We start from the raw sequence: 24,676 nt of genomic DNA on the forward strand, positions 1-24,676 counted from the left end.
CAATTCTATCTGTGTAAACCCTGCATAGTGTGTGGATTCCTGATCCTAGTAACACAGTCCAAATATCCTCATGGATTTTTTGTTGAGAAACATTACTGAATAAGCAGAGCAGCTATTTCTTTAAAAACTTACTGTCTCTCCTGGCATTAGTTTACTGTGTATTTTGTTTTGATAAATGAAATACCAAAAGCAATGAGCTAATCCCTTGCTACAGTTCAGTTTTTAAAGTCAAAACTGTAAGAATTATATAAGCAGAGTAGATAGCCAGAGGGCAGGACCTTCTATTCTTTGCACACACTGCTCCTGATGTGGAGGATCAGGCCCATCTGGAGTAATAGACAGTGAGACAACTTGTAAGCAATGATTTGTCTGTAGTGAGTTTTCCAGCTGTTATGGAACTCTTGGCGAGAAAATAGTGTTTTTAATGGCTGCCTTAATAACCACTATAGAAATGAATGATAAAAGTATTCAAAGGCTGCAGAGCTAAAGGTAGCACTCAGGCTTGGGCTGGAGCCAAGGCAGTGAGACCTCATAACGGGGAGGATCTCAGAGGCCAGGCCTATGCCTGAACGTCTACACTGCACTTTTATATCCCGAGCCTCATGAGCCCAAGTCAGCTGATCTGGGCCAGCTGTGACTGTGCTGTGGGTCTTTTATGGCAGGGTAGATATGTAAGTATGGTAACAGCAGATCATTATTAAGAATACTGTATTTCCTAATATGTTCCAGAAAGAAATCCCAGTGTGTATTCTTTGACATCATATTTCAGATCTATTGCTATAAGGACTTAAATTAATGGCAGCACTTAAAATATATAGAGACATTGTGGAGTAGGAAAGATCTAATAAAACCTTTTTTTTCTTGGTCAAGAATTACTGAATTGATTGGATACCACCCAGAAGAGCTACTGGGCCGTTCTGCATATGAATTCTATCATGCCTTGGACTCAGAAAATATGACTAAAAGCCATCAGAACTGTAAGTCATGTTGATATGTCCTTCATTGTACATAAAACACGGTGTGCATGTATCTGACTAACAAGCTGCAAACATAAAGGCACATGGGTGCGTTGTTGAGTTCTTGTGTATATCTTGCAGGTATTCTGTAAGAGAGAAATGCAAAGGGATTGCACTAGTGCTTCAAAGTGGGACTTAAGTGATGCATTGGCCTTTTGCTATGACCTGTTGAAGCCCCATGGCTGGCCCTTTTAGATGAATTTCATTCTAAATTAGAAAAAAAACTAGTTCCATTTGCAGGATCTTGATTCTAGGACACACCCTTTTTTCCAAGTTAACTCATGATACCAGATTCAGTTGGGAGGCTGAAAAACTGGATAAGAGCAAGCAATAAATATTGGGAAGCAATAAATAAGAATAAATGGTCAATTTCAAGCATGGCGAGAAGTAAATAGTGGCATACCACAGTGATCATTATTAGACACAGGTGTCCAATATAATAGAAATTAGTAATAGAAAAAGCTCTACTAAGTTATCTTGTTCAATGTCTTTCTCTCTTTCCTCCTGTTCCCATCACTTTACTTCTTTTGCCCACCCAAAACAAATAGCTTGGAAAAAACACATAAATATTTAGGTTAATTCGGAGTAGGGAAGATTGTGGGGAAACTCCAACAGGACCTAATACAATGAGATAGATGGTATGCATCCGATGAAGTGAGCTGTAGCTCACGAAAGCTCATGCTCAAATAAATTGGTTAGTCTCTAAGGTGCCACAAGTACTCCTTTTCTTTTTGCGAATACAGACTAACACAGCTGTTACTCTGAAACCTGTCAGTATACAAAGTAATATATGTTGGGAGGAAGGGTTTTTTTTAACGGTTTTTATACTTAGTTGGGTTCCGTATTACCTGACATGGTCAGCTAAATGTTGGCATCTGCTCAATAGACAATGGTGGTCAGAAGGATGGAGAATTATATGGAAAGAAAGTATAATGCCATTGTATAAATCAATGCTTCATAGTGAAGGTTGTGTATGCTTATGACCACCTCATTTCATTCCTGATATGATCATTTTGAAATTATCACGAGAGGTCATAGAATATGAAACCTAGGAGGAGAATTTTTAAAATACCAAAGGTTTCAGAGTAACAGCCGTGTTAGTCTGTATTCGCAAAAAGAAAAGGAGTACTTGTGGCACCTTAGAGACTAACCAATTTATTTGAGCATGAGCTTTCGTGAACTACAGCTCACTTCACCGGATGCACTCATGCTCAAATAAATTGGTTAGTCTCTAAGGTGCCACAAGTACTCCTTTTCTTTTTGTAAAATACCAAAGATTATTTAGTAGAGAAACACACGTGAAAGGAGATATGCTAGAGATATATAAAATAAAAGATGTAGACTGCCAGTTAACCACTCCTGTTTGTCCTATCCTATAATATCATAACAAGGGAGCTTTCAATGAAACAAGCAAAACAAACAAAACGAGCAAAAGAAACAATTTTATATGGCATAACGTTATGTGACTATGCTGATGGAAGATACTATTGAGACACATAGCTTAGTAAGATTAAAAAAATAAAATTATCTGCATGTTCTCAGTACCATTTCCCTCATCTTCCTTCCCTTGCTCCTGCCTTATTTTTTGTTACTTTTTGCCTTAAATTAGATGGTAAGATCTTTTTGTGCAGCACTTAATACAATGAGGCCTGACTCCTGCCTGCGGCTTCTAGTTGCTGCTATAATGCAAATAATAATGCCATTACATTACCTAGGTTAGAGAAACACAAAGGTGCCAAATTCTCATGCTCCAGGGTATAACAGTTTGCACCAGTTGGGGGGCCAGGAAAATACCCTACCAAGATGATATAATTGGTCAGGTGTCTCTTGCACATGGCCTCTCTTGCAAACAAGATCTCAAACTAGCTGGACCATTTTTCTGTTCCCTTGTGTCATCTCCTGTGCGCTCTGCGTAAGTGAGGTGAATTGCTTGGTTTTTACAGCATAGTCATTTTCACAAAGTGTCGATCCAGTCCTATAGCAGCCTAACAGCAGGGTCTGACTCAAACGCTCGGGAACTTTACTGAGACAATCCAACATGCTGCAGCTGATGGCTCCATATAAAAATTTAAAATGACATCATGAGCATTTTGAAGAGCGTCATGTGTGTAACTTAACCACACGAATGCATTTTGGAACACTACATTCAACCATAGTTTATAGTTTCCAAGAGGAAAACAATAATAATGACCAGAAATATATACAGTTATAATGAAATTAGTATATAAAACTCTGAGCTGTCTTTTGGAGGTCATAATTGCTGTCTTTGAAATATAAAACAACCTGTTGGTAGATGAAATAAACTACATCATTTCTTCTCTAGCTCTTTGTACTTACTTTACATTTCTAACTCTATTTTCTTCTGTTCAAGGTAACCCTTAACACTAATCACCTAAAGATTAGGCTTTTGACTAATATATAAATATAGATTTTTTTTGTGACTGTCTGTGCTTTGGAGTTGGCCTTTCCTAGCAATATAATGAAGGCCCTGCATGTGTCTACGAAATACATTTGCAGTGAAAGGCTCAGTCATGTTGTTGGGGCATCCAGTGATAGACCACGATCATCTTTTTCCTCATCCCTTTCAGAGTGATTTTAACTTTTTTTAAGAACATAATAATCAGTCTCAGCAGACAACTGCATAACCAGAAGGGAGGTTTACATTAGCACTAACAGCAGGGGTTCTAGACCTCGCCATCCCCAATAAGTTAAGTACTCAGATGTTCATTAATAAGAATGTTTGACAGCAAAGAGAGTCATCTGGGATGCAGAACAATGTTAGTTTTAATCAGAATGTTTTGAAGAAGCAGTTATATTTGTTCTCCATTAGCCTGCTGCTGTCAATCCATTCATGTGGCTTTGTCTTTTTTTTACAGATTTTGAATTCCCCAAAACAAATTAGGTCTTTTACAGGGGTGAGCAATTAATGATATTGTCTCTGCTTGAGCAAGCTATGTATTCTGAGATATCTGATTAGAATGCATCATGAGCAATCGGTGGCTATGTTGCTTTAAGTTGTTTTTAAATCCCAGAGATCAACAATATAAACTGTAGATAGTTACTTTTGAGATAGCACCAGAGAGGAAATAAAATAAACCACCAGCGGAGGCTGCTCCTTGTTCTAACAGGGTCAGATCGACTCCATGCACAGGACCAGCATAAAGCCTGTGTGTCACTTAAGCCCTCAACGTAGGGCCTAATCCAGAAACACTTTGAAGTCAGTGGAAAGACCCAGAAGTGGTTATTTATAAAAAGAATCCCACCGCAACCTTATAGGGCTACTCAAAGCCATGAGCACTACATCTGGTAATAAATGTGTAGGATCAGGACCTATAATATAAGAGTGGCCCCACAGTTTCTGAAGGTGTGTAGGGAAGCATATACCCCCTTTCTAGTTCTAGGGTAGCATAGCTGATGCATTCTGCCCTTTACAGGCATTGGCCCAAATTCTGTGGTGATGTAAATTAGTGCAATTCCAATAACCTCAACACAAGCTATATCACTTTACATCACCAGAAAATTTGGCCCTTTGCATCTTGCTGAGGCAAATGCCTCCAGGCACTTCTTACAAGTCCAAAGAAGCCCATGTGGCTGGGGGCATATGAATAGCAAGCCATGAACAATCAGCCACCTGGGCACCAGCAAGCCCTCATTGAACATGGAAGCCTTTGTGACCTTTTGAGAAACTGGGCAGATATTCACGAGTTCTTTGCTGTGATTTCTAACACACATTGCCTAATCTAATGTTAATAGATCTGATATAAGATGACATATAATTATCCTTTTTCAAAAGTACAAATAAGTTAAAACAAGATACAATTTCTTCTGGAGAATTCTCCTAGCTGTTTTGATCTATGTTTTACAAAATTGTTTTCCTAGCAGAGCTGCAAAGTAATGATTCAAAATGCAAAACAAAAATAAAACTCCATGCTAAATATATTAGACATCCAATTTTTATTTAACCTAACTATGCTTTCTGCAGGAGATAAGTATAATCACACTATAAATATATCCATTGATTCCAAATACATCAATGCCAACAATAATGTAGTGTTACCAAAAAAAGAAAAGAATCGAGTTCTAGAGCAGGATTTATTTTTCATTACAAGAAGGTAATCCACCACTAGAATGAGGAAGGGGAAAAAAGTTTGAAGGTTGAATGAACACACCTAAAATAAGCCTTTAAGATGGAAACAGAACTACTCCCTGGATTTACTGGTGATACTGCTGACACACTTGTTGCAGTTTTACAATACTGTAAAGTTTTCAGATGAGGTAACGACCCTGTGCTGAAATAAACCATAGTACTCTTTGTGTTCTTGGCTGCAGGTATAGCTTTATATACAGTATAAAACTTAATTGGTTGTCATCAAATGCAAGATTAGAATTTAATTTGACAGGGTTTAACATGCCCACTCTTTTACCAGTTATGTGAGGAAGAGGTGAAAATCCTTGTCTTTGCACAAAAGATTCACTGCAAAGCTATATTTTCCAACCAAACAGTATTCTATTACTATTTCCATTTAGGGCCTGATCTCATACCCATTAAAGACAGTTGGAATTTTGCTATTGACTTCCATGGGAAGCTGGCTCTGGCCATCTGAGACCTTTCAATGGGAAGTGCATAGAAGTTTGACAGGCCAAGTCAATCATATCATACTTTGCATCTATTTCAAATGTATGACAGCAATTTAAAAAAAAGCTTTGTAAACAATTAAAGGCAACAAAAGTAACTGAAGATAATATTTTTTGTTTATTCTTCAGTGTGATGATCTAATTAATGTTGTATGAGATAGACATGTAATATTTTGGTAATGTATTTAAAATAAAATCCTTTTAACTTTCTAACAACTTGGAAGTCAGACTGAAGGCATATGGCTAGATAACTGAAAGATGAAATTCAAGTGCATTAGTAATTTATAGTGTTACTCCAGAAAAAGCATCCTGCCACTCTTTGTATCAGAACATGATGTGCTTTTGGGGTGGGGGGGTGTAGATTAAAGCAGTAAAAAGCTTTCCTGTAATGTAACAGGCGCCCTTATTATGACTCTTATTGAAGAGCTGATGATTAGGAAGCCAATGTAATTATGTTTCACAAGCAGAGCAGAACAGTCTCTGAAACATACTAAAGGCAAAACCTTTTGATTTTGTTCCACACATTTAATCAAAAACATATTTAATCAAAAACAATAATCTTATATTTTGTCTAAATTAAAAAAGTATAAATAAATTAAACGAGGGATGATGAAATATTCCTAGGGGAAAAAAAACTTTAGAGACAGGAAGAGTAACACTACAAATGACCCACAAACACTTAGAGTGGGGTTCACAAAGGTACTTAAGTGCCTAACCCCCATTGGAATCAAAGGGAGTTAGGCACCTAAATACCTTTGAGTATGCTACCCTTATTCTATTTCATAAATGTAATGGGCCCAGTTCTGTGGTGGTTGTGCAGGAAAGACTTGTGCTTCAGTAGTTTCTGCAATGGCCATGTGCACAGGACTTTTCCTGTGCAAAGACTGTCAGATCAAGTTCAACTACAAGTGGACTTTAGTACATCAGTTTAATTGCAATCAAATAATGTTATTACAATGAAAAGCTGCTTAAAGGGGAAATTTTGCCAAAAGGGCCTGATTGTGCAAACTTTAATCCCAATGATGAGTGCTTCTGTGCTAGAATGAATTGCAATATTATTAATATTAACATGGATAGAAAGTTACTGTCAGTTGGGAAAAAGACCGTTACTTGAATGGAAGATACAGTCTATATTAGCTGCTTTGACGAAAATGGAAGGTGGATACCAAGTAAAGCATCCTAAAAACTTAAATTCTCAAATGCCAAGAACTCTACACTGAAACATCTTGCCTAACTCTGAGTACTACAGATATTGTATTTCGGAGATATATAAAAGTATTTGTAAAGCATCCAGATCAAACTCTAAATCTTAACTGCACTTTTTTTGTGCAATGTGCTACTATGCAAACAAAGCTTGATTCTGTCTTCTGTGTAACCCCAGATGTTACATGGATGTATTACATTGTCTTGGAAGCATTGTTTGACCTTCATCTAAGTCTTAGCTGGAGACTGGCAGGTTTAAAGGAAATATTGCAGAGAAATTATGACAATTGCATAGCCCAAACAGCCAAAAAAGCAGAACAATTCAACTCTCCATTTTCTCTACTGACAAAACAGTACCACTGATAATTCTTCATTTGTGTCACTTGGACAGCTTGGAAAATGTTTTTCTTTTCTTTCCCTTTTGCTGTAAGATCAATGTCAGCATAGTAACACTATGCCTCCTTATTTGCAACAATAACAAAATATATCAGGAATGTATATCTGGAGTTGATGTCATAGATTCCAAGGCACGAGGAAGGAAAGAAAATATATACAATTTAGGCTAAGATTTTTATTTTTAAAAAGGGGTGGGCACCTAAAATTGGGCTCCTGTATTCATAGACACCTACATAAAAGCAACTGATGGGTGTTCAGCACTTTTGAATATCAGTCCACTTCTTTAGATGCCTAAATATGATCTGAGGAGCTTAACTTTAGGCACCTATTCTTGGCCTTAAACTAGTCTACATATACATATGCAATCAGTAGTCCACAGATTTTGGGCACCTAACTTGAACTCTCTCACGTTGAGCCCCCAGAAATAGTGGCCACTTTTGAAAATTTTAGCTTTAACAATTACACTTAAAAAATAAGATAATCAGACATTTACCAGCAAATAGCTTTAATTCTAGCGCTGTCATTTTACATGACTAGAACTCAAAGGCAGTTTTACTGGTTTAAGTGATGTGCTACATTTATATATTGCATTCTTATAAATGCTGCTACGTTATTTATATTTTGTCCTATTTGACAGTGTGTGCAAAAGGTCAAGTAGTAACTGGCCAGTACCGAATGCTTGCAAAGCATGGTGGATACGTATGGCTGGAGACTCAAGGAACTGTCATTTACAATACACGCAACCTACAACCTCAGTGTATTGTCTGTGTCAACTATGTACTGAGGTAAGTTATACAGAACCCAAAAAGTGCTTATGAACATTTACGCTGTAACACAGGCAATTAGTGAAATTTTTCTAAGGTATATTTTACTTTGGTATTCTGAAACCAACTTTGCCAAGCAAGATAGATCAAGCACAACTGTTGGACATTTTCTTTCAATAATGTCTATTTGATACAAAATCTATTGACACACACCTGCAGAAGGCTTTTATTTGCATGTAGTAGAATTTCTAGTCTCTTGGCAGGACCAGGTATAAAACCTGCATGGAAGATTTGGAATAATTGCTTGCTGCCAGGTGGAGAAAAGAAGTTTTTAAGCCTAATCTCTTGTAAATATCACCAGAAAGAAGTAGTTTTCCTCAGCAAAGTCAAGACCACAAAGTGATCTACTTTTGGCAAAATGAAATATTGTGGTCATAGATTAGGCCAAAATCTGCAATCTTGTAGAGTGAAACTGGTCTGGGTCATTACTATATTAATTACACACCTATAAAACTGAAGTAACCGTGGTAAATCATCCCCCAGAATTATTGAGCAACTGCAGCTCCTCTTTGCTTCAAATTAAGTTCTGGGTGCTCAGCAACTCTGGAAATCAGGCCCAGTTGTCTCACGTTAGGCACCCAAAATTAGTGGCAGTTTTGGAAATGTTGGCCTTTGCCTTTAAAGTTTTAACAGTTTATTAACTGTTTATACAGTGACTTTGTTTTAGAGTGCAAAATGTCTAACAGATCTAATTGCCTTGTTAGTGAAATTGAGAAGAATGACATTGTGTTCTCAATGGACCAGACGGAGTCTCTGTTTAAGCCTCACCTGCTGACAATGAATACTATTTTTGATAATGGGGTCCCAGTGACTGAGAAGAGTGACTTCTTGTTCACAAAACTGAAGGAAGAACCAGAGGAGCTTGCTCAGTTGGCACCCACACCAGGAGATGCCATTATTTCTCTGGATTTTGGTTAGTGTTGTAGCAGCATGCAATAAAAAATAACCACAAAATACTTCCTGTTTCAACAAATGCAAAGAACCTCAATGGGACTGATCGTGCTCTCCTGTGCACTTGGGAAAATCCAGTGTGACTCCATAGAAGTCAGAGGCCTCACACCAATGAAAAATTTCTGTGAGCCAGATGACAATCAGGCCTCTTATTTTTTCTTGATTTATACTAAAACCTTAAAATGTGAAACATGCACGTGGCAACTGGGCGGTGTTTGCTTATTTATTTATTTATTAAATAGCTGGTAATGTGTCATAGCACAACAGAATTGTCAGGCTGAAAAAAATGTGCCAATCTTGTTAATATCTGTTCAGGAACACAGAAGTTTGAGGAAGCCTCTATCTACAACAAAGCTGTTGTTTTGACTCTAAACAAACAGTGGCCAGTGGAAGTGAAGACCCATACTCCCCAAGGTGAAAAGCTGACTATGCCATCATTTACAATGCCCCAAGTTGCACCAGGCAGTAGTACTCCAAGTGCAAGTAGCAACAGCAGCTGTTCAACGGTAAGAAAGACCTTTGAACTGAAAATTAAATTATCTAATCTACAAACTACAAGGTAAATAAATGGAGTGTGATGTTTTGTATGTAACTCCCATCAACATCAGTGGGAGGTACATGTGTACAGTAGTGGTCTCATATTTATGAAGTAACCAAGGCAACTATGCACACATTGTATTATATACACACTGAACAACATAATGAGGATAATAAATCAGGGCTATCCCCTGCGCTTAATACCAATCCTTTATTTTTTCCCAGCCACCCTCACACTAATCTTCTCTCATTAAAACATCCTAGGTACAGCTTCTATACCAAGCCACCACTACTTCTAGGTGAATTAACCAGTAAAAGGCTGCTGTAAGATAGCGCAGCCATTATCGATATCCCTTTAACAAAAATCCTGGCATATTACCTTCATTTGTTCATTAGGTAGAAGCTATAGCCATATTTCAGTGGTTCCCAACTTGTACCAGTCCTGGCACTTAAGGCTTTTCAGGCTGGTACCATGGATTTCCTCTCCCTCCTTGCTCTGTGCTGGGTATCAGCGAACTGCTGCTGTTTGCCGTCTATTCATTTGTGTACTCTCTAACCGAAAACTTGGTTTGCTCTGAACTAAGCTGGATGGTGCACAACTGAGTGAGAGGCAGTAGGCACTGCGTGGAACACATGAGAGTTTAGTCTGATTAAACTAGCATCATTGCCCCCTAGAAGTTGGAAAGGGCTGACTTAGCATAGCCAGCAGGCCATCCCTGGAGGATGCCCCATTTAATTTGTAAACGCTGGAAGAGGAAAGTCGGAGCCCAGGCTTACCCCTTTCCTCCTCAGAGAGATTTAAGAGGGGATGTCTCACATTGTCAGTTTAAATTTATTTTTACAATATATCTGAAGTCGTAACTCTAGATCCATATGGCAGAGCATTTCTATCATTATCGCATGCGACACTTTTTACCATTTCTTAGCGATAAAAGTAATAATCTTCTTCAGCTGCTTGTTTGTGTCGATTCTGTTCTAGGTGTGCAGGCATCTACATGTGTGGCCATCGGAGATTTTGCCTTAGCGGCACCCCGGGCCTAGGGCCAGCTGTGGCGCCCTCTGGAGTTATGGTTGCCAACTTTCTACTTGCACAAAACCGAACACACTTGCCCCGCCTCCTGCTGCGCCCCTCATCCGAGGCCCCTTCCCCCCCTCACTCCACCCCCGTCCCTCTGTTTGGGGTGCAGGAGGGGGATCCAGGCTGGGGGGTGGAGCTGAGGGATTCAGAGTATGGGAGGGGGCTCCAGCTGAGGAAGGGGTTGGGAGGGGTATGGGCTCTGGACTGGGGGATTCGGAGGGTGGGAGGAGGTTTGAAGCACCTTTACCTGCATGTCTGAGACCTGGTCCCCCCTTTGGGACCTGAATCTTCTGCTGTCCAGACTCATGGGTCCCCGCGTCAAGCACTTGGCTTCCTGCTGCCTCCTGCTTCTCTCCTGGAAGGTCTCCTTCTTGGTCACTATAACTTCAGCCCATAGGGGGTCCGAGACCAGGGCACTCATGTCAGAGCTACCCTATATGGTCTTCTGTAAGGACAAAGTCCAGCTGCATCCGCACCTGGCCTTTCTGCCCAAGGTCATCTCCCAGTTCCACACTGGTCAAGACATTTACTTACCAGTCCTTTGTCTGAAGTCTCATGTGAAGGATGAGGAGCGCAGGCTGCATACCTTGGATGTCAGACAGGCACTGGCCTTCTACACTGATAGAACAAAGCCATTCCGTAAGTCAACGCACTTCTTCGTTGCTGTCGCGGATGGGATGAAAGGCTGCCCAGTGTCAGCCCTGAGAATCTCATCTTGGATCACGGCCTGCATCCGCTGCAGCTATGAGCTGGTGAAGGTGCCCCCGCCAGTGACCGTGATGGCTCATTCAACTAGGGTCCAGGCATCATCAGCTGCCTTCCTGGCACAGGTGCCGATCCAAGAGATCTGTCGGGCTGCAACCTAGTCATCTGTCGATACATTTGCGTCACACTACGCGCTGACCCAGGACGCTTGAGACTATGCTGGCTTTGGCAGAGCAGTGCTGCAAGCTGCAAGACTGTGAATTCTGAGCCCACCTCTGTTGATTCTGCTTGTGTGTCACCTAGAATGGAATCGACATGAGCAAGCACTCAAAGTAGAAAAAACGGTTACCTACCTTTCATAACTGTTGTTCTTAGAGGTGTGTTGCTCATGTCAATTCCATTACCCACCCTCCTTCCCCTCTGTTGGAGGTGCTGGCAAGAAGGAACTGAGAGGGGGTAGGGCTGGTGGCACCTGATATACCGCAGCATGAGCGTGGCACTCCAGAGGGTGCCACAGCCGGCCCTATGGGTACCGCTAAGGCAAAATCTCTGATGGTCATGCAGGTAGGTGCGTGCACACCTAGAATGGAACGGACATGACCAACACATTTTGAAGAACAACAGTTATGGAAGGTAGGTAACCATTTTTTCTGTTGGACAATAGTGTGTGTTTATTAGAGTTGAGTAGAATATTTGGTTTGTGGAGATGCTGTAGACCCAGTCTTGTTGTTTGTTTTGCATAGCTGATGTTCATTATTATACAGCACAGTGCATTGACAGCACCATATCAGAATCAAGTACTGTGATAATCTAACTGCTTCGTTTTTATTCTTGTACAGCCAAGCAGCCCAGGAGACTATTACAGCTCCTTAGATGAAGATCTTAAGATTGAGGTGATTGAGAAGCTCTTTGCCATTGACACAGAGTCAAAGAGCCAGTGCAACTCCCAGGTGAGAGGACAGTAGTATTTTCTTGCCCACAAGCTATGAAACAATTCCCCCATAACCAGTACTATGGATGACCATTCTAGTGTAATACAGCACTTAATTCTCAATGCTGCTCACAGTTCTCATTCCTCAGGAAGATCCAGAGAGGGTCAGTGTAGCCAAGAAAGAGTATGGAGATGAATGGAAAGTGGACAAGCTGCAAAGTTTGCTGATTGAGTGCATCTCCTCGAGATCCTGTGCCAGCAGAACTCCATCTGGACTTTAATGTTGCTCCTCTTAAGGGAGGTTTTATGATGCAGGGGCTATAATGAGCTCTAGTTCTTTCAGCTACAGCTTAAAAACTAGGATAACACTTGAGGACTGATCTGTGCACAAATTGAGACAGGCACAGTGGAAATGATCCAGACTTCACCAGTTGGAGCTGCCACTGCTAGAAGTAGACATGCCTGCCATAAGATCAGCTTACTCTTTGCTGAATTGATCCAGTCAAATGGGTAAACCTAGGAGATTACAGGGAAGATTTTCAAAAGCACATACACAAAAAATGCTTATGCACATACGGATGCCTTCAACTTGTGACAGACAGCTCTTGGTTTGCACATGCACATACAGCAGTTGTGAAAAGAAAAGGAGTACTTGTGGCACCTTAGAGACTAACCAATTTATTTGAGCATAAGCTTTCGTGAGCTACAGCTCACTACATCGGATGCATACTGTGGAAAGTGTAGAAGATCTTATTATATACACACAAAGCATGAAAAAATACCTCCTCCCACCCCACTCTCCTGCTGGTAATAGCTTATCTAAAGTGATCTCTCTCCTTACAATGTGTATGATAATCAAGTTGGGCCATTTCCAGCACAAATCCAGGTTTTCTCACCCCCCCCCACACACAAACTCACTCTCCTGCTGGTAATAGCCCATCCAAAGTGACCACTCTCCTTACATTGTGTAAGATAATCAAGGTGGGCTATTTCCAACACAAATCCAGGTTTTCTCACACACACACACCCCCACACAAACTCACTCTCCTGCTGGTAATAGCTTATCCAAAGTGACCACACTCCTTACATTGTGTATGATAATCAAGGTGGGCCATTTCCAGCACAAATCCAGGGTTTAACAAGAACGTCCGGGGGGTGGGGGGTAGGAAAGAACACGGGGAAATAGGCTACCTTGCATAATGACTAAGCCACTCCTAGTCTCTATTCAAGCCTAAGTTAATTGTATCCAATTTGCAAATGAATTCCAATTCAGCAGTTTCTCGCTGGAGTCTGGATTTGAAGTTTTTTTGTTGTAAAATAGCGACTTTCATGTCTGTAATCACGTGACCAGAGAGACTGAAGTGTTCTCCGACTGGTTTATGAATGTTATAATTCTTGACATCTGATTTGTGTCCATTTACTCTTTTACGTAGAGACTGTTCAGTTTGACCAATGTACATGGTAGAGGGGCATTGCTGGCACATGATGGCATATATCACATTGGTGGATGTGCAGGTGAACGAGCCTCTGATAGTGTGGCTGATGTTATTAGGCCCTGTGATGGTGTCCCCTGAATAGATATGTGGGCACAGTTGGCAACGGGCTTTGTTGCAAGGATAGGTTCCTGGGTTAGTGGTTCTGTTGTGTGGTATGTGGTTGCTGGTGAGTAGTTGCTTCAGGTTGGGGGGCTGTCTGTAGGCAAGGACTGGCCTGTCTCCCAAGATTTGTGAGAGTGTTGGGTCATCCTTCAGGATAGGTTGTAAATCTTTAATAATGCGTTGGAGGGGTTTTAGTTGGGGGCTGAAGGTGACGGCTAGTGGCGTTCTGTTATTTTCTTTGTTAGGCCTGTCCTGTAGTAGGTGACTTCTGGGAACTCTTCTGGCTCTATCAATCTGTTTCTTCACTTCCGCAGGTGGGTATTGTAGTTGTAAGAATGCTTGATAGAGATCTTGTAGGTGTCTGTCTCTGTCTGAGGGGTTGGAGCAAATGCGGTTGTATCGCAGAGCTTGGCTGTAGACAATGGATCGTGTGGTGTGGTCAGGGTGAAAGCTGGAGGCATATAGGTAGGAATAGCGGTCAGTAGGTTTCTGGTATAGGGTGGTGTTTATGTGACCATCGTTTATTAGCACTGTAGTGTCCAGGAAGTGGATCTCTTGTGTGGACTGGACCAGGCTGAGGTTGATGGTGGGATGGAAATTGTTGAAATCATGGTGGAATTCCTCAAGGGCTTCTTTTCCATGGGTCCAGATGATGAAGATGTCATCAATATAGCGCAAGTAGAGTAGGGGCGTTAGGGGACGAGAGCTGAGGAAGCGTTGTTCTAAATCAGCCATAAAAATGTTGGCATACTGTGGGGCCATGCGGGTACCCATAGCAGTGCCGCTGATCTGAAGGTATACATTGTCCCCAAATGTATTATAAATGCTTTGTGTGTATATAATAAGATCTTCTACACTTTCCACAGTATGCATCCGATGAAGTGAGCTGTAGCTCACAAAAGCTTATGCTCAAATAAATTGGTTAGTCTCTAAGGTGCCACAAGTACTCCTTTTCTTCTTGTGAATACAGTCTAACACGGCTGTTACTCTGAAAGCAGTTGTGAGAGTGTGCGAGTGAATTGTAGACTTAACTACGAAGCAGATCTTTTCATTCATGTTTCATTTGGCATAGATGTATTCCGTTCAATTAAACAGTGAAAAATAGCTTTTCAAAACACTGAATACTGATTCAGACTGGATACAGCAGCAATAGTAACAAGCAATTCCAGCTGGCCTGGTGGGTAACCGGGAAAGATGCAACAAAGCGGGGACAGGGAAGCGCACACATCACGTGTCACACCCACCCCAATGGCAAAATCAGAATAATCACTTTGGACTCCGTCTACTTCCTTCTCCTTTTCCTGGGTTCATAACTGATCAAAAAGCGACATGGAAATTGATTGAAAACTGCTTCCAAATAAAGGGCCTGAGACCTCTTTTCAGAGTACTTCTCTCCATGCTTCTGTAGTAACTTTGTGAGCACAGACACTCCCTCTGTATACACCATAGCTAGTGTTCTAGATAAGAAAAGGCACAGTCCCTGCCCTGGAGAGCTTACAGTCTAAGTTTTTACATAACAGAGCAGTGACAGCAACAGAGAATGGGTAGGGAAAGTGAGTGAAATGCCAGGCAGGCAAGGGGGAAGGAGGGCAAACATGGTGTGAGAACTGGAGCACAACAGAAATAATTGTTACCAGAAACAATTCAACATCAGTTTGCTCAGATGACTTCTAGGGTGTATGAGACCTTTCTGCCCTGCTTGTAGCTCCTCCTCCTGCTGCTGCTGGTCATCTGAGTCCTCCTGGTGGACCTGGGGCCTTTAAGGGCTAGATGTGGGACTATTGCTGTGATGGAAATAGGAGGCGAGGGTGTTGCTGATCTGGGTGGATGAGAAGCATGCTCTCTTCCTGCTTCAAGGTTCAGTTGCTTCTGCGTGGAAGATGCAACATTTAGATGCAGTGAGCACCCCCACTGAAAAATATAAAAATGAATGTGTTAATGTCCTGCAAACTGTGTTTAATAGGCCTTTTGTGGTTTTGATACACATTTCCTGTGCAATTATATTTTGAATAACTTATTTTCCATTGTCAGCAGTGAAGTTGAACTATGTGCCACACTTAAGCATTGGCAGACAAGTTATTCAAAGCCCAGTGGAACATTTGCTCCAGTTCAACCCACGCTGACCTCCCAAACTGCATTTGGGCATCAGCCTTCAGAAAGTGCTGTGCGTATGGTAGCATGGCTGGTGGGTGTAGCATGATTTTCAGTCCTGCTTCCTGTTTTTCATCTGCACTGCAACCTTATCCCTGGTGATATCAGAAACAAGTATGGTATATAATTCATGAAAACAGACATTTCAGTATGGAAATTACATGCATCTCTAAATAGGGATCTGCCACTTTCAGTATTTCATTTAAGAAATTCAGGTGACTCTTAGCTATACAGCAGGTATAATGATTCTTCAGTCTTAACATTCACTGAAATTTCATCTCCCATGTACACATTAATTGCCATGTGCTTTTTATTATTATTATTTGTACAGACTGATTTCAATGAGCTGGATCTTGAAACCCTGGCTCCTTACATTCCCATGGATGGAGAAGATTTCCAGCTGAGCCCAATCTGCCAAGAAGAACGTCCTCTCCCTGAAAATGCACAAAATACCCAGCAAAGTTTAAGTAGCATGAGTACCATTTTCCAGCCCCTTGCTCCTGCCTCTCAGAATCAGTTTCTCTTGGAGAAATACTGCCAACAGATGTTAAATAAAAATATGAACCCTGGTCATGGACCTCTGTCATCTGTGTCCTTCAACAATGCGAACAAGTCATCACTGCCACCATACCATGTGCGAGCCAGCACACCACTGGCTTCAATGGTTGGAAGACCAAGCACCCAGTGGCCACCTGATCCACCCGTACAGTATGTTCCTGCTAAATGGAGACTAATGGATAAATACTGTGGGTCCTTAGCAAGTTCCTCATCAGGGCCACCAGTGCACGCTCCCAACATGTCCTTATATAAGAAAAGGTAAATTTGTCCTAATATGCAAGCTGTTAGGCGTATCTCTCCTTGAGACTTCTGTGCTGCAAACCTTGAAAAAGTCTATTTGCCCACTCTACTGGAATAATTTGTTTCAACAGAATGGAATATTAGAAGCCCAATTCTGCTGTCCTTTCAGGTGAACAGCTTTGCCCTTCCATTGACTTGAATGGGAGCAGAAGTGGGCTGATTTTCACCATCATTATAAGTGTACTGATGTGTGGATTTGTGAAAACGTACATGTCTGTCACAAAACCATAGAACACTTTTGCAAAGCTGCTTTACTGTACGCAGTGTCAGAAACAGATCTGGTAGGACAGGGAGAAGGATGGCCCAGTGATTACAGGGTAGCCAGAGAGCTGGGTTCAGTTCCCTGCTCTGCCGCAGACTTTCTGTGTGACATTGGGCAAGCCTCTGAGCATTTGTTCCCCATCTGTAAAGTGGGGGTAATAGCACTTCCCTACCTCATAGAGCTGGTGGGAGGACAAATACAGGAAAGGCTGATACGCTCAAGTACTACAGTCATGGGGGCCATATAAATACCGTAGGTAAAGAGCTTCAGTAATAGTCTTAAGCATGTTGTTAAACAGAAATCATCCTTAAATTTCAGGTTTTCAATACAGCTTATTTACATGTATTACTACTATGATGAGCATAGGGTAAGAACCAGGATAGAAGCACAGTGGTCCAGTTCAGGCAGGTCACTTAACTCCTTTGTGCGTCAGATTCCTGATTTGTAACATGGAGATAAAAATACTGGCTGATCTTTGTAAAGCTCTTTGGGACTCACCGATGACAAGTGCTCTAAGTGCTTTAGGGTTGTTAATACTTCTAAAGATGTACAAAATGGTGGGTTTCATTTTCTAAAAAAATTGTAACCGTCTCAGGGGTGTGGGCGCATGCAGTTATATACCTGCAGGATCAATTAATTGTATGCAGTTGCTAGCCTTTTTGGCTATGTGACCACAGAGCTAGATGTTTGTCCACAAACACTAACGTGTGGACCCATAATTATGCCTGCAAAAATGGAGAGCAGGTTAATCCCTGTTAAAAATTTGAGCTCCTAAATCATACAATTTTTGTTTCACAATCAAGGTTTTGCTTATCGATTGTGAGGTAATGGAAGTCTGGTAATTCCATGATTATTTGATTACTTGATATTGAAAGTTTTCAGGCATTATGGCAATAAGTGTAGTGACTACTGGGTTAGCTGTCCAGGAAAAATTCTGCATTTGCAGTCTAGCCTGTCCCACTGTCCTATGCCAAATGAACCTTAAGGCTTTGAAAGATAATTCAGACACAAATAGTCTTATTTATTTGAAAACTACTCACTCAAGGAAGGGTCTTTTCTTTACAGGTCACTGGACAGTTTTGAGCAACGGGGCATAGATATAAACCCTGCAAGAATTGCTCTTGCCAACAGTTTGAAACTGAAGCGACAGATGGATTATGAAGATCAAACATTTCAACAGCTGAGTGGGGTAATCTGTTATAAGGAATTCAGACACTTCAAACAATGACCATTACAAAAGGGTTTTCATTTTGATTACTTATGTCTGTTTCTGGTTTCTTTATCCAACTGCAGGCAGATTTGTCAATGATTAACCCATCTCATTTAATGTGGAAAAGGATGAAAATTCTCAAAGGTGAAAATTGTTCATTGGTTACTGAAAAGAAGTCCCTCAGCACAAGTGTCCTTACTGGTAAGACATAAATTGATTCTATAATATTTGTTTCTAGATATTATTTTAGGACAGTTTCACTAGAAACAGAGACTCTGTGCAGGAATTATCATACCTGCCATTTTCATGCCAAAAGCAGAAGAACTACCATAAACCAAACGTATAAACCAACAACCATTAATGCAATCAACGGTGCTCTGAGTTGGATTGTCCTGTAAATGAAAGCTTATATTATTGTTCTGGGGTTCTCCGTTTCCCAGGGAGCCTGGTGTGATAGTTCTACTATAACTCAGATTTAGGGTCACTGTGGCCTTTTGGTATTTGCAGTAATTTCCACAGCATCAGAGTTTTCATTTAAAAAGTTTATACCTTCTGGTTGCAAAGGTATTCTTCTAAATATGAACCATTGTTGTGCAGTAGGTCCAAGGCCACAGGAAGGCAGCCTAAAGTAAGTGTGATTTCTGTGTTAAGACATCAACTTAGTGTGCAGTATTAAAATTTGGGATCAAATATTCCAATTCTTCTTCTCCCCACTTAGGACAGTCAGAATAGAATGGCCTACTGTGTTATACAACCCATCCCTTTATATGCAGCATCATTTATTCACAAACTAGGTTAGGAGTAGGTTTAGCCAGTCAATGGTTCTGAAGAATGGTTCAAGTGCTGGTAATGATGAATGGTCAAAATAAGGTGGTTATCTAAACCTACTGTAGATTTCTGAATGAATTCTTATTAGGAAGAAACAAATCATTTCAGCTACACTATGTGTAAAAATAATACAATGAGCACATTAATGCTTTTAGTGAAAAAAGATTGAATCTAGCCTCCTGGTCTTAAGCTCTCTCACAAAATGGCCTCACTCATTTGGCATAGTGACGTAATCTCTGCTCCAGGGAGGCTGTGACTGACTAACCAGTGAAGGTGGTCTGCCGTAGTTTTTAAGCAGTGTGGTAAAGTTTGCCAGTTATACTTTCATTTACTATAGTCAAGGACTCTGGGATGCTCAATCCTGGCATTTGTGCTCCCAGAGGATATGTTGGCACATTGACACAGAGGCCATTTTTAAAAACCAATTGTCACATTTAATTTTAGATGAGTTTATTCGTAACTCACAGAGAGGCCTGAGCCAACCAGTGAACCAACTGCAGCAGCGACAGCAGCAACTCTCCTGTGGAAACCCTGGTGATAATCAGAAAGCAGCATTTCCCCCTCAGTTTTTCAGTTCCCATTATCAGAACTTCAATGTTCAACCAGCTCATAAAAAGTCAGGTAAGGCACGATCACAGACAAATGAGAAAATGGTTTTGCTCTTTGGTTTCAATACAGATATGAGGTCTGATGACTTACAAAGGGGAGTTAAAAGAAAAGGAGGACTTGTGGCACCTTAGAGACTAACAAATGTATTTGAGCATAAGCTTTCATTAGCTACAGCTCACTTCATCGGATGCACAATAAACTTCAACCCAAATCGGTATAGTTTATATTATACTGAAGTGATAAAATTCTGAATGTACATATACATTTATATCTAGTTTGACAGTTTGTGCATAAATCCCACAAACATGTGTGTCTCTAGGCCATATCTTATGCACAAACTTTCACACTTCATATAAATTCAACTTAGTGTTTTGTTTTGTCTCTCTCTCTGCATATATATATATGTGTGTGTGTGTGTACATTTAATATGAACATCGATATTGCACACACTATCAATCAAACATTTCAATAGCACCCATCAGCACAGTCTCAACAGTAAGCCCCATGCATATATGTATTTATATCAGATTCTTCCTCCCAGAAAATGAGTTAGATGTGATCCAACCCAACAACTTTGCCCCCTGTGGTGAAGCTTAAGTTAAATGGAGATCGAACCAGGGAACTCTGTCTGAGCTGGCAGCTCAGAATCCTCCCATCAGATTGTAGCATAGAAGCTGCCAAAATAGCCATTTCTCGAATGCCATCAACCAGGCCTGATTTTAGTCAGTGTATCCACATTGTTGCAGACCCACTAGTCATGCACTAGCTCTCCCTTGCTAGCCTGAACCTTATTCCCCTCCTGTGTGGCCATGTAAGCCTCTGGGCAGTGGGTCCATGGTGATTCTACTGCATTCAGAGCATTCCAACCCCAGGGAAGCGGGAGAGAATGAGCTGACCCTTGAAAAGCATTAATTTAAAATATCCAAAGTTGAAAATATAAATGGCCATACATTGGTGTCTGTATCCTTGAGAACCCATGAGTGGATACTCTTCAAAATAACAGGTTTCGGAGTAGCAGCCGTGTTAGTCTGTATCCGCACAAAGAAAAGGAGGACTTGTGGCACCTTAGAGACTAACCAATTTATTTGAGCATAAGCTTTCATGAGCTAAGCTCACTTCTTCGGAGGTATGCATCCGATGAAGTAAGCTGTAGCTCACGAAAGCTTATGCTCAAATAAATTTGTTAGTCTCTAAGGTGCCACAAGTCCTCCTTTTCTTTCTTCAAAATAAGTGTCCAAAGGCATAACTGTCAATGGATACCTATATAGATTTAGGCAAAGGGTAAGTAAGCCTCACTCATTCCTCTAAAATTATACCTCACTAATATCAGATAGAGCCATTTTCCCTTTTATAAGGAAGTTTAGCAAATGTATTAAAATATATCCGCTAAAATAACAGTCTTACAATGCCTTGCTAGTGCATGCTTCACTGTTCAACAGGCGCATTAAATGACATTATAACAGTTCACTTTTCTGACTGTAGTGAAAATCTTCCTAAACAAATTTAACAAGAATTACCAAAAAAAAAAAAATTTTGAACAGTGAGTGCAGAAAACTTGTCCACTATTGCCTTTTCCCAGCACCCAGTACTGTCTTTGTCCTCTTTATATCAACTTATATCTGAATTCTCTCCTTCATTTTTTACTGTCCTTTCCTCCATATACTTGGACTTGGTAACTTTGATCTCAACAAAATCTGATGCCCACCATTAATCTTGGTAAATAGAGGAATAAAAGTTGAAATGACAGCACAACGTTAAATATGATTGTCACAGTTCTTTTGCATAGTTATAAACATAGCAACTGTGTAACTTCAGAGTGATTTTATGTTTGACAGCTTGTGCATACATTTTCCCCTTCAGCTGAAAGTGTGAACAAACACCTTACTACAACAACAGCCTAATCACAGAAGTGAGTCATAGTTCAGCAGATGTAGGTTTGACTTTATTTTATGGTCCTTTCTTAAGAAAAAAATTAGAAGAGATACATGACTGCAATTGGTGATAATTCAGAAAACTATGTGGTTTACTACAGGTTTCCTGTTTTGAACTAGAATGATTTCCCCTTTTAAGAAAATCTAAATGACAAGGAAGAGAAAACATGTTTCACGTCTAGCTAAAATTTCAACATGTGAGATTATTCTCAGTTTTAAAAGTTGATTGGCATATATAGATTTGAACTGGAAGATGTAATGCTGTTTTCAGGTGCCTGAATGTTCTAGAATACCAAAGAAAGTTAAATGAGGGAAAAGTTGACCTTCCCCACTCTGGTTAGATAGGCATCATTCATGAGTTTACCCTTTTTCTTTAACACTCTTATTTCAGGTATGACAAGTCGTCTGCTTGGGCAATCTTACGAACCATATTTGTTGCCTGAATTGACCAGATATGACTGTGAGGTGAATGTCCCTGTTTTGGGCAGTTCTACACTTCTGCAAGGATGTGATTTGCTCAGAGCTCTTGACCAGGCAACCTGAGTAACCTTGCAATATTCCTTGGCCTATACTGTTCAAAACATCTTCAGTTTTTAAATATATTTTTTCAAGTAGACAATTTCTAATACCCAGTACACTTTTACAAGATTTTACTTATGTATTGAACTTGTCCACATTACCAAATAGCGGCCTTATTGAAATTACTCACTTTATTATTCTTATTGAAAATATACATCTACTGTATTTTTCTCTATTTTAATAAAAGTGTTCTTTAGAAAATGCATATGATTTCCCCTTCTGCCTGACTTGTAATTTATATTCTCTGGCATTTTCTTCAGTATTCATGCTAACAAACCTGTGGTGTAAATGTCTCTCTAATACTTTTGGCTCCTGTACTGCAAAGATTGATTTTTATTGCCAAAGATAAATGAAAATAAACAAAAAAAATCTGTTCTCCAGCCACAGTTTGTATTGACCTTCTAAATTAAAATTCTCCATGCCCCTACTGTGTTTGTAGTCTATTTCCCAGCACTAATCATATTGTAAATTTAACATCTTTTGGAAAAAAAAACAAAAAACCTCACCCCACGACTTTCTGATTTTCTCCCCCTAAATCAGATACTATTTGCTGAAAGAAATGTGAAGGGTGAACTGCAGAGTTTGTGGATATCTGCGAAAGTTGCACAGTGTAGCTTTTTTCCTAACGTGGGCTAGATCCTCAGCTGCTGAACCTGGTATCCCTCTATTGCTGTATAGAGAGTTACATTGACATATGCTAGCAGAGGCTCTGCACCTATGTCTTCATTTGTGATGGGGTTTCATGGGGGGTTTTTGCGGGGGTGTTATTTCTTTTCTTTTTTCTTACACAAAATGTAACTGAATTTTTGGAATTTCTATTTGGGTTATTATGTATTGGTACTTTTGTTATGGCTAAGACATAGAACCAGAACCATACTCACTTTTTAAGAGCTGTTTTTGACTAGAGCTGGTAACACTCATTATGGGGTTGCCAATATTGCAGGACTGTCAGGATTTGTCCAAAAGCCAGTACTAACACTGCTAATTACCAATTAAGTTGACCTTTATTTTGTGTGCATTTTATACGCTAGATAGCAACATAATCCACACTCGTGAAACGTTAAAAATAAAAGTTAAAATAGTATTTCCCTTTGCCTACTTATTATTGAGTTACCCTAGTAAAAATAAGATGTTAAGAGTGTTGGGCTGGGAGGGTTTTCTTTATTATTTTAGCTTTCCTTGTATTGTTGATAGCCTTTCAAGTGCACATAATCTTACAGCATGTCATTATAAGGCAATCCGACATCTTCAGAACCACCAAAAAAACAACTCTTGTTATCATGAATTTATTTAAAAGGCAAGGATTCAATTTTGTTCCCAGAAACCTCTTTGCCTTTGTTGGAAAATAAGTATAAGTATTGCTCTGTAAAGTCTAGCTGTTCAGTGGAAAATGAAGAAAGGAAGGGCAAGGACCAAATGCACGATAGCAGACATGTGAGGACAAACTATTTCCTCTTGCCCCTAAACTAACAGATCCTCCACTGATGAAAATCAGTGCCAGTTTACACCAGCTGAAAATCTGGCCCATAAAGTTGTCCCCAGACTCAAAGCCATTCTACTCAGACTTCCAACTATGTTCTATCAAATCCCTTTGTACAATGCACTAACATTTGCAGGTAGGGAGCATTGCGTTCATTGAGCACTTCAGAGCTCATTCTGTTTAAGTGATACTTAACCTTACGGTCTTACACACTGAAAAAATAATTGAAAACCTTTTCTGTTGTTGGTACATTTTAAAAAAGTTATTAGTGACCCTCAGTACCTTCAAGAACATTTTACCAAAAATAAGTTACTTTTAAAAGGCATCTATTGCTAAGTGAAGAAAAAAAAAACATTTTATTTAGCAAATCTGTAGTGGTAATGACTTGAGTGCTTGAAGGGTTAATGACACTTAAATATTGCTCTTTTATTTTGTTTGTTTGTGTAGTTTCAGCATTAAAGATGTTATACCATAACAGTTTACTAGACACTCAAATATTCCATGCTTAATATTAACCAAATGTAGCATCATTATTTTACGATCTATATTTCTGAATTCTTATTGACAATATAATGACTGTATGGGAACTTTAACTTGATAAGGAAATGTATTTTGACACTGATACCTTATTAAAGTATACTGATCCTAAATTCCTTGTGACTCTTGTTTGCTATGAATTTGTCACTTGATGTATTATTGTAAAACAAAGTATTTATTAAATTATTTATAGAAAATGAAGGTTTGCATTGATCTTTAAAAGCTTGAAAGAAGAACAAAAGCTCCCCATATTTAAAAACTAGAAAAGAATATTAGAGCAACATCAACCAAAGGCATAAAGATACAGAGTTTTATTATCAACCTTTCCATTCATTAACTTCAGTGGCTCCTGGACCA

General features: G+C 39.9%; 1 protein-coding gene across 1 annotated transcript in view; it reads left to right on the top strand.

The window, feature by feature from the left end:
* The window catches only part of EPAS1 (endothelial PAS domain protein 1), a 148,486-nt gene extending 124,054 nt beyond the window's left edge, over window positions 1-24,432 (top strand). The window contains exons 7-16 of the mRNA XM_077813866.1: window positions 871-977; window positions 7,888-8,035; window positions 8,779-8,987; window positions 9,341-9,531; window positions 12,185-12,295; window positions 16,357-16,841; window positions 18,211-18,334; window positions 18,439-18,556; window positions 19,628-19,804; window positions 22,115-24,432. Of these exons, the coding sequence (XP_077669992.1) occupies window positions 871-977; window positions 7,888-8,035; window positions 8,779-8,987; window positions 9,341-9,531; window positions 12,185-12,295; window positions 16,357-16,841; window positions 18,211-18,334; window positions 18,439-18,556; window positions 19,628-19,804; window positions 22,115-22,266 (1,822 nt within the window). The 3' untranslated portion in view covers window positions 22,267-24,432. The remainder of the gene's footprint in view (window positions 1-870; window positions 978-7,887; window positions 8,036-8,778; window positions 8,988-9,340; window positions 9,532-12,184; window positions 12,296-16,356; window positions 16,842-18,210; window positions 18,335-18,438; window positions 18,557-19,627; window positions 19,805-22,114) is intronic.
* The last annotated feature ends 244 nt before the right edge of the window (window positions 24,433-24,676 follow it).

This window comes from Eretmochelys imbricata, chromosome 3 (assembly GCF_965152235.1).
Source record: "Eretmochelys imbricata isolate rEreImb1 chromosome 3, rEreImb1.hap1, whole genome shotgun sequence".
In the NCBI taxonomy this organism is placed as follows: Eukaryota; Metazoa; Chordata; order Testudines; family Cheloniidae; genus Eretmochelys; species Eretmochelys imbricata.